This window comes from Lepidochelys kempii, chromosome 18 (assembly GCF_965140285.1).
Source record: "Lepidochelys kempii isolate rLepKem1 chromosome 18, rLepKem1.hap1, whole genome shotgun sequence".
In the NCBI taxonomy this organism is placed as follows: domain Eukaryota; kingdom Metazoa; phylum Chordata; order Testudines; family Cheloniidae; genus Lepidochelys; species Lepidochelys kempii.
The window spans coordinates 21,444,705-21,455,645 of NC_136397.1; the positions used below are offsets into that span (position 1 = coordinate 21,444,705).

A 10,941-nucleotide genomic window follows, 5' to 3' on the forward strand; every position below is an offset into this window, starting at 1 on the left:
TATTTGTTCATCATTATTATTATTAAAGGCAAGTGTTTGTTAGTGCTGAGATAGTTAAAAAACTAACATGCTCCATAAGCTTTAAGCTTATTTCCTGCAGGCATCAGAAAGGAATTTTTTGCCCCCTCTCTTCCCATCCAGCCATGGCCAATTACGTACTGTGGGTTTTTTGCTGTACTCTGAAGCATTGCCCCTCCCAGAGATAGGTTAGCAGCAGGCAAAGCCTCTGTTGAGTGTAGGGCTGGGGGCTGAAGTGGGAGGCAGAGGGAAAGAATTTTCTGTGTAAGTTTATTATATTTCATCACTAATTCCACACCCCCAAATAAATTGGGCACATACTGAGCTAAATCTTCTCAGGGCAGGTATTTAACTGTTCGCAGTAAAACCTTACAGAAGGCTCCTGGCAATTTATCAGCTCGTACACAAGAGTTTCTCACTAGCCCTCTATCACAATGGTGATAACTCATCTTTTAGGCACCTGTCAAATATTTACGCTCCTAGCAAGTGTGTGAATTTAATGATCTGTACTGATCTTCCTCAACTTTAACAAAGCAAATCACTACGAAGGGCCTAGGGACATGCAGCAATGCCCTCTTTCTTCCCTTGTGAGCTGGAGTCATAGTTAGGTTTGTGCAGTAAGGTTTGCATTGTCCAGCAATGGGCTTGGAGTTCCTCTTGTTGGTAGTCAGGGAAGCTCTGGGTTCTGGCTTTCGTTCAGTGGGGCCCTTCAGCAGCTGCCTGCCCTACTAGGAGCTATTGCATTTACTCTAACACAGTTCCCAGTCTAACGTTATAAAGAACTAGGGAGTGGCCGCTTAGATGATCACATTTAACTTGATTTTTCCGTAATACTGTTTCCCATCTCCTTCCTCAGCTTTCAAGCAGAGCCCCCAGGGGATTCCAGCACTAGGGGCTGGCATTAAGAAAAGGCGGCACGGGGAAGAGGAAATGTATTATGTCCCAGTAAGTATCAAATCTTCTGCTGCACGCAGTGTCTGAGCCCTGCTCTGGGAGAGCAGTGGCGCTGGCCCCTGGATAGGATATGGGGGAGCGGCTCCCAGAATTCAAAGGGCAATGAAGTGATATTTTACCTAGCTGAAAGGATGAGGCCTCCCCAGACTGGCATTCCCAGCAGTACACAGCACTGAAGCGCTTTACTTTGGGTGGCTGGCGCTTACCGTCCTGATGAGTCCTTACAGAGGGCAGACAGGGTGCAAGGAGCAAGACTGATGAGGCTAAGAATGGGTACAGTGAAGAACAGGCTGGGAACAAGTCTGCAATGAACGCTGAGCAATGAGCAGCAGGAGCGGAGATCCAGAATCATGCACTGGAATTGCTTTGCATTCCCAGGGCAAAATAGCCTGCTCCAAAACAAGGCTGCAAGTCACCTTCCTCCCTGATCCCACCGTGGCCAGAGGGAATTTGGCTTTGTGTGCCTTCAACCAGGGACTTGGCTACCCCGTCTTCCTGCTGTTAGGGGAGGAGACACGTTATCGGACCCCCACTCTGCTCCTGCAGGAAGGGGACTAGAGGAGACCATGCGTTGTAACTGGATTTCTTGAGGATGGCTCCCCTAGAAGCATGGAATCCCAGGTAGCTGCTTGCCTTGCTTGTGCTTAAGGCTATCCTCACATTGTCCCTTGAGTGGGCTGGGTAAAGGAGGGGGAAGGTGGGACTGGCTATGAGAGAGGGTCCTCAGCAAACCGGACAAGGCAAGTCAGACTGAAGTACAGGCTCGCCTTGGTCCCTGATTCAGGTTCGCGGCCGGGAGAACTTTGAGATCCTCATGAAGATAAAGGAAAGTCTGGAGCTAGTGGAGTTAGTTCCACAGCAGCTGGTCGACTCCTATCGGCAACAGCAGCAGCAGCTCCTGCAGAGGCAGTAAGTACCATGACCTTATTGTCTACTGTCGCCAAAAGAGGTCTCCAGAGATACGTCGAATTAAACACAAGACATAACAGGGATCCAGGAAGCTGGCCTGACCCACCCTCAGGGTTCTTATGCTTTGTATAACTATGGGGTGTGGAGAGGCCTCTACCACCTTCCAGAGAGCCCCTCACTTTGATTCCTCCTTGGTAGTCACCAATATTGGGTGGGGGTGGGGCCAGACCTTCATTCTTCTCTCTGGAATAAACTATTCTTCCTCTTTGTTTATTGTTTCCCTGACTAGACATTGATGAGCACCTTGGGAACGTATATTATGATAAAAAAAGCCAGAAACCAGATACACCTTACACTGCTACTTAACTCTTACCCAGAGCTCTTCAGCCATAGCTCCCACAATAGTTTAATGGTGGGTAGACTGCAGAATAGATTCACTGATTCCAAGGCCAGAAGGGATCACTATGATCATCTAGTCTGACCTCCTGCATACCACGGGCCATAGCACTTCCTAACAATAATTCCTAGAGCAGATCTTTTAGAAAAGTATCCAACCTTGATTTAAAATGGTCAGTGATGGAGACTCCACTATGACCATTGGTAAGTTGTTCCAATGTAATTACTCCCACCGTTAAAAATTTACGCCTTATCTCCAGTCTGAATTTGTCTAGCTTTAAATTCCAGCTATTGGATTGTTATATCTTTCTCTGCTAGACTGAAGAGCCCATTATTAAATATCTGTTTCCCCATGTAGATAGACTAATCAAGTTACTCCCTAGACTTCTCTTTTTTAAGCTATGAAATCTGATTAAGCAACAGCAGTGAAAAATGGAATGCAAAGAAAGGAAGTGACTTGTCCAAGGATGCAGAGACAGTGACTGGAAGAGTTGGGAATAGAACCCAGCTCTCCTGACTCCCAGTTGGGGACCTCTCCATGGGACCACACTGCAGTGTGCACCTTACTTCTTCAGTGACAGGTGATAGTTGCCCATCAGAAGCTTTAGTTCTGCACTGCTGGTTTAATGGGTAGGAGGTGGAGAGCAGCATCCAAGCAAAGAGTGTTGGAGAAAGACCGACACAGAAGTGAAATCAGCAAGCAGGGCTGTAGGATATATTGCAAGTGAAGCCTCTGACAGTATATCTCCATAAAGCAATGTGATCTATGGGTTAGAATGGATGAGCAAGGACCAGGAGCTCCTGAGTTCTTATTCCATCTCTCCAACTGACCCACTGTGAGAATCTGGGGATGTCATTTCACCTTTCTGCCTCCACTTCTCCATCTGTAAAATGGGGATAATTCTGCTCCCTTACCTTATAAGGAGGTTGGGAGGGACTCAACTAACGTTTACACAGGGCAGTGCAGATGGAAGCTGTGTAAATGCTATGTATTAGGATGCCTGTAAGGCCCCTGCTACGGTCCCCGTACTGAGGTGAAGCCAGCTGTTCCGCATCCCATGCACATTCCAGACAAACCAGTGCAGAAGTTGATTTCCCCAGTAGGGGTACAGCACGATTTGCACCAGTGCAATGTACCCAGCCTTAAACCAGTGTCAGTCGCGTCTAGAGCAGGGTTTTGCACTGGTGCAGCTATGCTGCTGGCTAAAATCTCAGTATGGACAAGGCCGAGGTCGGAGTCCCTAGAGAGGTTTGATTTGCTCAGTCTCCACTAGGGTCTCACTGACCGTGCCACTCTTCCCGAGCAGGAGTCACCTGCAGTCCCCTTCCTCCTATGGGCCCGTCCTTTCGCCAATGAACAAAGTACACGGAGGAGGGATCAACAAACTGCCGTCTGTCAACCAGTTGGTGGGGCAGCCATCACAACACAACTCCAGCTCTGGGCCCAACCTGGGCCCAATGGGTAAGGCACCCGCACTGCCATGTGACACGGGCTCTGCAATCACAAAGGGCCAAGAGGCCAGACAGATAGACAGCCGCCTCAGCGAAACAATACATAAAGCAGTGCAAAGCTCCCTACGCCGAGCTCCAAATTCTTCCTCCTCCCGCTCTCCCAGGCCAAGCAGAGTAGGTTACCATGGGCGTGGTCATTAGTCGCTTATGCAGCTACATTTCTCAGAACAACTCACCATGCCAAGAGCTGGGAAAGCCCTGCCCAAGCCAGGCTGCCTGGATCCACGGCGTAGCCGCTGTCTGCAAAGGTTGCCCCTGAATCTGTGGATTGTGGGGGTGGAACCTCCAGCTTCTTCACTCCTCCTCCACGCAATGGGTGAATTCCCAGGGAATCCTGCCAGTTAACACTCAGGATCTTGGGTCCCTGAGGTGGGTTATTCCTGCAGATTGGAGAATGGGGCTCTGTGCTTGGGAAAGGACAGTTGTAGCTTCTTTAAGTTAAATCAAAAACTTTTCAATGGTTCTCCCCTGTACGCTCTGGGCACAGTCCAGGAGATGGAAACCCTTTTGCTTTTTCTTGTGCTCAGGACCCGGAATGCTGAACAGCCACCCCATGCAATCCAATGGAGACATGAATGGAGGCCACTCCTCCCAGTCCATGGTCTCAGGTTCACACTGCACTCCTCCTCCACCCTACAACCCTGACCCCAGCCTTGTCAGGTAGGGACGTCACCGGTCCTGTGGTGTGTTGTCTGTTGTTGTTTCATGCTCTTTTCCTTTACTCTAACCTTCAAAGATATGTTTAGCAACTGGTCAACTGGTCACTAGTTCCAACTGAGAAATCACTGCTCATGAAACCAGAGAGCGTTTTCCTCACCCCTCTTCACTTCAGAAATTGTCCTCGCCAGCCAATTGCTGGTTAGAAACACATATCACCTGGAAAGATCTTTGGCTTATTCATTCTCACTAAGTTCATTCAAAACTTGATCCCTTTAGCAGACTGATATGAAAAGGCACCTTGCCCTGCATGTCAAACACTGGCATATAACTTTGCAGATCTTCCTTCTTCCCCCTTTCGGACCAATGGTGACTGGAAATGGCAGTAGAGGATTTATATCCAGACATTAACAGGTCTGTAGTCTGTGATTTGATGTCCTTCTTAAAGAACCGATACCTCAGATGTTTTCCCAGATGGTCTACCAGAATCCCGGAGTAGCACAATCCGTGCTAGCATTGTGTAGCTACAGCCAAGCCCTGTACATAAAATATTTCAGCACCAAATGTTATAGTGCAAAGATTAATTGTTGTTGACCAAATCGCTTAAGGCCAAATTCCACAACCCTTCCTCAGTCAAGTTGCTCCAAGGGGAAAATTAATCCCTAGAGTAATTCCATATAGGTCATTTAACTGAGACATTGAAGACTGCTGAAGCCAGTGGAATTATGTTAGGATGAATTTGGTCCCATGGGCTTTACCTCTCCAACATTAATGCCAAATTAGTTCGCACTTTTCAGCCCCAAGAAAACTCTGACCAGGAGTTTTGAGGATCCCTGAAATGGGTTCTTGCTACGCTTCCAATTTCTTGCATCCCACAATACCATAGTAGCATGAGAAGAGTTGCCAAGCCTTCAGATGAAATAAATGAGTCCAGTAAAATGTCCCCATACCCTCACATGAATTCAAAAGTGCTTTGCCACAATGGTGACACTTGAGAACACAGCATATATACCTGACAAGTTAATGCCACTTTATTTTCAAATTCTTTCTGCAGTTTTTTAACAGGCTTGGGGTGTCCAAACTGCATCGACTATTTCACCTCACAAGGGTTACAGAATATTTACCACCTGCAGAATCTAACCATAGAGGTAAATGCTTTGGGAAGATCTCTTCTTATCACTTGTTTCTACCAGCTGTTGATCTTAAAACAAGGACAACCAAATAAAGGAAATAAATGTGCACCTACCTATCATACAGGCTTTATAGGCATGTTTTATGTTTCCCAATTATGCATTCTTTGTAGTCCTATAGATTTAGAATAGTGCTATCCTTAAAAGAAACTGTAATATTCTCTACTGTTGATTTTTCCAGGCTGTAGGATGCAAGGCCTAGCAGAGATCTGAATTAAGAAAGAAATGCAAACAAAAACAAAAATGAAAAAGAATTCAGGTGCAATCATTCTCCTCATGTGCACATCTAAAATAAAGCCAAAGATACAGAAATCAGACTTTGAATTGATTTTCACTAAATATGTCTACTGAAACAAATCACAGTACTCAGGGACTGACCCTAAGCCCACTGAGCAATGGAAAGATCGCCCTTTGACTTTGATGAGCTTTAGCTCAGAGCTGCAGGGCCCAGCTGCTTCCCTTGCAAATCAGGAGTAACTGCACTGGCCAAATGGAGTCACATTAGCAATAAACCAGAACAAACAAGGTCAGAATCAAGCTTTTTGTATTTAGCAATTTTTTGTTTCAACCCCAGGACCTGATATTGTGGGCTGGCTGGTCAAGAGCTGTAATTTTTTTTTTTAATTGATACATTACACGGGAAATGCTCTAATTTGTGTTTAAACACCTTGCCTCTGGGTGTGGTGAGTTTTATTGTAGCTATTTCTTGGTTGAAGAACAATCTCTTGGGAGAGGAGGAGCCAACTTTGCATGAAATTCACCTGCCTTTGGTGCCGATGAAAATTGTAAGGTCATCCAGCCAGTCTTGACATCAGTGAGGCAAGGGGCTCCCTCAGTACAGTAATGTAACCAGCATACACATAATGCATTAACACTTTTCATCTATGACAGACCCCAAATAAATCCCAGACTCAGTATTTTGACCAGGACAAAGCTCTTATCTTGATCCCATCTCATTCTTAAAATATTTGCTGTATGCCTTCCTAGTCTAGCAGCTAGGAACCAATCAAGAACGCAGATGGTATAATTATTGAAGACACAATGATTTTTCATTGGTAGCTGGGGCCAGTTGCATAGTCTTAGATTAGTTTTGAAACATTTTAATAACTAACCCTGTAAGTGATTTTTTCTTTAATCTGCCAAAAAGCACATGTATGGCACAGTCAAAATAGATTGCTGGGTTGTGTGTCTGAGTTGACATTTTTAACCCCTAATTACATACTTACTTCTTATGGAATTAATGCTCACGAGTGAGTCTGTGTGTTTGGAGTTAATGTGGACCTCTAGCAGCAATTCAGTACGTCTGAAATACAAACCACTTGTATTTGTTCTGATGCAGCCTCTGGCATGTATGATACAATCCTGAAGTTTTCATGCTTCTGTTTAACATTATGACCACAGCACTTAATGTCTGTGATGAATAACATCAGTCAGTGCACATGCTGGCATAGGTTAATGCACCAGAATCCTGTGACACTTCATATGGCTAGAGCAGAGAAACAGCAGCCATTCAGAGCCGATCATGCTTCCCAAGGCAACCTTTGCCCATCCTGCCAGCATTTGTGACCTGAGATTTTAGTTCAAGGCTTAATCCAGGTTATGATTATCCAGGGGAGAGAGAAATGATTGCAGGCAAAATGGGATGATGGTTTCCTCCTTATTTCAGTAAATTGAATGACCTGACTCCTCACGTGGTGCTCTGCAACCTGCACAGTGAAGGCATTCAGCCTCACACCGTCCATTTTGTTAATTAGATTCATTTAAAGCAAAGGAATTCTCTTTTCTTTACAAAATGATATGGTATATGACCCAAAGCCCTGATCATCTCATGTGTTGACTATGTGGCTAGACCCACACACTGATCTAGACATGTAATGGTCCATGGGTTTGCCCCTCTCTTGACGATGCTGTTTAGCAAAATCATTTTTGAAGAGGCCCACCTTAGTGACGTTGTTGTTCTAGGATCTCGGAGCGCTGAAGGTCCCGGAGCAGTACAGGATGGTTATCTGGAGAGGCCTTCAGGAACTCAAACAGGGCCAGGACTATGGTGCCCAGCAGCTTCTCCGTTCCAGCAGTAATGCCGCCACCATTTCCATTGGCAGTTCTGGGGAGCTGCAACGGCAGCGCGTCATGGAGGCAGTGCATTTCCGCGTGCGCCACACCATCACTATCCCGAACCGCAGCGGGGCTGATGAGTGGGCGGACTTCGGCTTTGACCTCCCAGACTGCAAATCCCGCAAACAGTCCATAAAAGAAGAGTTCACCGAGGGCGAGATCAACTGAAGGTCTCCAGCAGTGCGGCAGCAGGAGACCAGACACAGAGATTTAAAGGAATGGGGGAAAATATAGAATCCCAGCCTGAAAAATGGAAAAACATTTCCAGCTTTGAGTGTCTGAAGAAATATTTTTTAACATGGCTTTACTCAAGAGATGGGAACTCATCAGCTGTGTGAGGACATGGGTCTGGGACCATCCCCTGGAGGAAAATTCCAATGGTTTTATGACAGGGGATCAAGGGAAGGAAAAAGGGCAGCTGCCACAGATCTCTCAATGGGCTGTAGAGTTTTTTTAGCCTTGTGTGGCAGGGGAATATTCACTTGCCAATGTACAGTGCAACTTTACAATTTGCTGGACCATTTTTGCATCAAACTCTATTGCAATGTAAAGGCAAAACACACACATTTTCTTTAACTCTAGCCTGCCCCACATTCCACCCTATCCTCACTGTCTGCTAAGGGACGGCTGAATAATAACAGACCTTTGTCTTGTGAAAGTGGTTTAACCCTCAACTGTTCCACTTTCTTTAGGGACATCTGCCATTGACTGATACCCAAGAACAAAAGGACTTGCTTTCCTGATGGACTGCCAAAAAGTATTTGTTTCTTTTGTTTTTTTGTAGAGCAGAAAAGCAACTTATTTGCTGATTCCAGACTGTGTGCATGTATCTAACTGATATTTGTGTATATAGACACATGCTATATATACAGTATATTCACCATGCTGTAAGGATAGAGAGATTTATTTTCATGAACTTGTACGCTACAAAAATATTGATAATTTCCCCTAAATAAGACACTACTGTGTCATAATTAAATTAACTTCATGCTCTAGCATGTAAACATGCAAAAACCTGATATATTTCAAGCCTCACTTGTAAAAAAATCATTTTTCCCATGTGGATTTTTAATACAATTCTGGAGAGACAAATCCATGGACCCCACTGCTAGGAATTAGAGGATTCTGTATAATTAATTACAATTATTCACCCAAATCTTGCTCAAAGTTCCTGATATTGCCAGAACTCAGATTTTTTGTAGCACACCATTAATTTTACCTTAACCATTAACCTGTATGTGTTAAAAAAAAAATGGATTTCCCAGACTGTTGATAATCATCCCCATCTGGTAAAATGATTATATTTTCCACATCAATGAGTGGAAATGGTTTCTTCCTTCCCTATAGTCCCTGTGGATAGGTGTTTTGTTGATTTTCCTCAAGCCTTTTGTTTGTCTGCCGGTTGAACTTAAAAACTCAGCAGGAAACAGTCAAGCATGCAGATGTATTCATCTCCAGTTCTTGTGCAAGTCAGCTGGAAACTCTCTGCGTGAGATTCTGTGAGACACCTCTAAGAGGCACAGCACAGAATTCACTGCACAGGCAGAGGAGGGGCTATGGTGGCTTTAAGCCAACTTTATACCCCTCCTCGTCCTGGACTACTATACAGCCCCATAGTTTAGACAGCCCTGAAGACCTAAATTATGGCAGCTTGGGGCTTCCACGCTGTCTGGAATCTCCACAACACTGCAGTCCTGCCTTTGGCATACTCCCTACGCGGAGGCTAGCAAGGGGGTCCTTGAAAGAGCCTTGTGGCTATTTTCCACTGTGCTTGCACGGGGGGATTCCTCCCTGGTCTGATATGTTTTTAAGAGTTCCTTTATGCTGCTCAGGGCCTTTTACCGGGCATAAAGGGGCCAGAGGTAGGATTTCACCTATGAGCAAGTACAGCGTTCACCTCATAAGTTCTGCTTCTCCTCTCAAGCAGGATGGTCACTGTCCTCAGTCTTAGCAGAGGGAAGGCCACAGAGAAACTGAGCTGTACCTCTGCAAGTGCCAGCACAGTAGCACAAGTGTACTTGTCTCTTCCCCATTTCTACGCAGATTCCCCCTTCGCTGCTGGCAGCTCAGGAGCTTGGGAAGGCAGGAGACCACTGCTCTGCTCCTTGTAAATGACCAGCTCAGTTTCCACTGGCTTTTACCCCAGTCCACCAACCTAAGCCAACCCAGCATATTTGAAAGCTGTACACTTGTGCACACTGTACTCTTTAGGGATTAGCACTTCAGGGCGTTGCTGAGCTGTGAACATGCGCTTTCTAAGTAGTAGTGAATTAAAGCACTTTAATGCTTTAAGATTTTTAAAATAATCATTCATGTTTTCAATGTTAACTAATGCTTTTTCCAGCAGTATTACTGGATATATTCCAACTCTATTAATTGTATTTTTTGTAATGTTATCTTTTGGAAAATGTGTTATTTTTATAGCTGTGGTTTGTTTGTTTTTTGTAACACAATAAAACACACGTCTGAAATACAGTGGCTCTGATAGAAAAACAGCTCCTGACTAGATGGCCCAGGAGGTGATCTGATAGTACTAATGATCTACAACTTGGAGAGTTACCTTCTGCCTTTCAGAATTGGCCTGAAGTTTGAGCAGAAAATGGGAAGCTCGCTGTTGCAACTCAGTGAGTAGTGTGAAGATACAAACGAGCAAAGCACAGAAGTACTTACCCAAGCCAAAGTAAAATTAAGATAGGCTTTGAGTGCATTGAGAAAATTGCTTGCAGGATCCCATCATTCAAAACAAGACATGGCATTCATCTGTGACTGGGGAGCAGCTGTGCATGAATCTTGGTCAGTGCATACAAAAAGTCTACCTCATTTCTACAAGCTTTCAGCACACTGGTGCTACTTTCTGCAACATATGAGCAGAGACAATCTGAGGTCATACTTAAGGAAGTTACATTTAGGAAAATGTAAGTTTTAGAAGAACTATGGCTGGATCAAACATTCATGTCAAAAAGAAAAAAACCCAACAAAAGAAAAACATTCGCTTTCATTTAATAAGTGGCTATCTTGATTTAATGGAATTTAGGGGAAGAGGGTTATATATAAACTATCTTTCAATAAATGGCCAGAAAATATATCACAAATCTGACAGTATATCATTAAGACACAGCTTTCTTTGGGTTTAAAAAAAAATGACACTTAAACTATTTCCACGAGAGAACTGGGTTTAGTTATAAATATC

General features: G+C 44.6%; 1 protein-coding gene and 1 long non-coding RNA gene across 5 annotated transcripts in view; one reads left to right on the forward strand and one right to left on the reverse strand.

The window, feature by feature from the left end:
* Positions 1 to 10,288, forward strand: part of TP73 (tumor protein p73) — an 87,551-nt gene extending 77,263 nt beyond the window's left edge. For 3 of the 4 annotated variants that reach the window (XM_073316373.2, XM_073316375.2, XM_073316372.2), the window contains exons 9-14: positions 875 to 963; positions 1,757 to 1,881; positions 3,585 to 3,739; positions 4,317 to 4,449; positions 5,501 to 5,594; positions 7,599 to 10,288. In XM_073316373.2, coding sequence (XP_073172474.1) covers positions 875 to 963; positions 1,757 to 1,881; positions 3,585 to 3,739; positions 4,317 to 4,449; positions 5,501 to 5,594; positions 7,599 to 7,919 — 917 coding nt within the window. In that variant the 3' untranslated portion in view covers positions 7,920 to 10,288. The remainder of the gene's footprint in view (positions 1 to 874; positions 964 to 1,756; positions 1,882 to 3,584; positions 3,740 to 4,316; positions 4,450 to 5,500; positions 5,595 to 7,598) is intronic. The other variant, XM_073316376.1, reaches the window with a different exon arrangement.
* LOC140899985 (uncharacterized) lies at positions 3,800 to 7,998 on the reverse strand. The gene is made up of 3 exons (XR_012155527.2): positions 7,577 to 7,998; positions 5,693 to 5,845; positions 3,800 to 4,983 (listed from the first exon to the last, which is right to left on the reverse strand). It is a non-coding gene; the product is annotated as an uncharacterized LOC140899985 (long non-coding RNA).
* Positions 10,289 to 10,941: the final 653 nt, after the last annotated feature.